The sequence below is a fragment of the Echinops telfairi genome, unplaced genomic scaffold (assembly GCF_000313985.2).
Source record: "Echinops telfairi isolate 266 unplaced genomic scaffold, ASM31398v2 ScPeMD7_443;HRSCAF=831, whole genome shotgun sequence".
In the NCBI taxonomy this organism is placed as follows: Eukaryota; Metazoa; Chordata; class Mammalia; order Afrosoricida; family Tenrecidae; genus Echinops; species Echinops telfairi.
Genome location: NW_022104341.1, coordinates 25,802,840 through 25,805,431, shown reverse-complemented (window position 1 = coordinate 25,805,431; position 2,592 = coordinate 25,802,840). Strand labels below are relative to the sequence as shown.

Below are 2,592 nucleotides of genomic sequence, written 5' to 3'. Positions count from 1 at the left end.
CTGGAGCTGCTAGCTCCACTGTCTAGGAATCCCACCTTCCGCCCCTGTCTCCTAGTTCTGCTGCTGCTGCTGCTGCTGCTGCTGCTGCTGCTGCTTTCCATCCTGTGCCATCTTCAGTGTTACAGCTCTCTTTGCCCGTAGATTTAGGAAGTTCTTAGTATAGAGTCCTGGATCCAAAGGAAATACTGGTTCTTTCATCGTGATAGCCTTTAGTTTCTTCCTTCTACAGGGATTGGTTCTTTTTTAAGCCTAATGAGATGCCAAAATTGACCAGTTCCTTTATTAGAGGTCCTTACACCTTATTTGAACAGCCCTATCCTCACAAGTGTTCCATGTGTCCTTGTTTTGTTTTTAGTACAATTACATATTTGTAAATGTTCCATGTATCTTATCTGTAGTATTAGCAGACTGTTCAGTCCCCTTGGTGGGCTACAGCAATCTAGTTGCATAGTCCCACCCTATCATTTTGTGGGGGTCCCATGATCATGCATGACTTCAAATGCTATATTAAGTAATTTATTGTACCACAATGATGTATATGTGTATTTGTCTACGGTATTATCGCTTGCATTTATGTTTCTTTGTGTACACACACATACGTGCACACATGCACGCTACTGTAATTAAAAATTTTATATCCATAAAAGTTTTTTGCAAGCTTGATAATACCAATTATTGGTGAAGATATAGAAAACAAGACTTTTTTATACATTGCCAGTGAAGGTATAAATTAATGTGCTTTAAAGACACATAAGTAGTCAAGTTGGAAATGTCTATAGTCTGCAACCTGAAATTCCACTTTTAGGTGGTCTGCACTGCAGAAACTCTTACATGTGTGCCTAAAGAGACACGTACAAAGGATGTTACTGCAACATTTATTATAATAGTGGAGAAGCAGAAACTATCTAATTGTGCCTGAGTAGAGAGAGGAGTGAAGAAACTTCTTACAAGGAACTATTAGGCTGACATAAAAATAAGTGAACTAGATAGAGCCTTGTTTATCAACATGAAACTCTAAAACAATATTGAGTCCTAAAAGTGAGGGGCCAAAAGATTTACAGCATTGTTGATACTGTTTTTATGTTAATATTCAGAACAGAAAAATTACATAATACTCATGGGTGTGTGTGTGTGTGTGTGTGTGTATTAAAACCCCACACCCAAAAAACATGTCTGAGGATGGCACACACCAGAGAGTGATACAGACCAATTTCAGCATGTAGTTAAGTAAGGGAAACAATGAACCAGTAGACATGTGATTTAATTTCTTCTCTAAAAGGCAGAAAATTGAAGGAAATTTGGCAAGATGTTAAAGTTTATGTAAGTTCAGTGGTAGGTTCACTTGTATTATTGTTTGTATATTTCAAAATTTGAAGATTAATTTTGTTTTTATGTTTAGCTTGAAGCTCAACTTGAGAAAAAAGATCAACAATTTAAAGAACAAGAAAAGACAATGTCCTTGTTGCAACAAGATATCATATGTAAACATCATCATCTTGAGTCGCTAGATAGACTCTTGACAGAAAGCAAAGGGGTAAAACTATCTTTATAAAAATATTACTCAAAAGCTGACTAATTTTAAATTTGTTTCTCTAACATACCTTTACTTCTTTTTAAATCATTAATTGTTTAGTAAGAGCCTTGTTACTAATGTAAAATGTTTCTGTGTATACTTATGTATTTTGCAACCAATCTGTATGCTTTCAGGAAATGGAAAAGGAAAATACAAAGAAAGATGAAGCTTTGAAAGCATTACAGAACCAAGTGTCTGAAGAAACAATCAAGGTTAGTATGCTAACACTTATTTTTCTTTTTAATGATAATTTTGTTTAAAAAAATCACAAAGACCATTAAGAGCTAAGTGATTGACTTGAACCAATATATTTTCACAAATTATACATTTATATAGTTACCTCTCTAATTTATAGACTAGCCTCTTTATTTTTTGTCCTTAATTTTCTTTTTAAGCTTCGACTAGAATCACTGCTTTTCAATGTTACCGCTAAAGAATTCACAGGAAATGAAGGGAAGTGAAACTAAAAGTAGCTCTGTTTTACTTCCTTCTACTAATTCTACTACAAGATTAACTGAAGAATGAAGCTGGAGTTCTGGATAAAATATGATTTGACTATTAGTAAATGTTCATGGTTTAAAAACCTGGGCTTTGAAGCAAAATTGACTTCAGTTGTGGTCTGGCTTCGGCATACTTACTAACTTGCTACAACCTTGGCCAGATTCCATATGCTTTTTGAACGTTAGTGTCTTCATCTGTAAAACTGGGGAAATAATACCCTAGACAAGGGTCAGAGTGACAATTAAGTCTAATGAGATCATAAGATACTCAATTGAGAATAGCACAAGTATTTAGCTATTGATTTTAACTCTTGGTTGTTGAGTGCACAAGTTGATTGCTATTGATAGTGGCCCCTTGTGACATATGTACTCTTTACAGAAATAGATACAGATCTTTCCCTCAAAGAGATGCTTGGAGGTCCCGAGGGAGTATAAAGGATGGACTTTGGGGCCAGGACGTGGCACCCCATCAGACTCATCCGGAAAACACTCCTAAAGGTCAACAAACAGACCTTGAAC

General features: G+C 35.5%; 1 protein-coding gene across 4 annotated transcripts in view; it reads left to right on the top strand.

The window, feature by feature from the left end:
• Positions 1–2,592, top strand: part of CCDC18 (coiled-coil domain containing 18) — a 107,222-nt gene that overhangs the window by 55,354 nt on the left and 49,276 nt on the right. For all 4 annotated transcript variants that reach the window (XM_045292023.1, XM_045292026.1, XM_045292025.1 and 1 more), the window contains exons 16-17: positions 1,400–1,534; positions 1,708–1,785. In XM_045292023.1, coding sequence (XP_045147958.1) covers positions 1,400–1,534; positions 1,708–1,785 — 213 coding nt within the window. The remainder of the gene's footprint in view (positions 1–1,399; positions 1,535–1,707; positions 1,786–2,592) is intronic.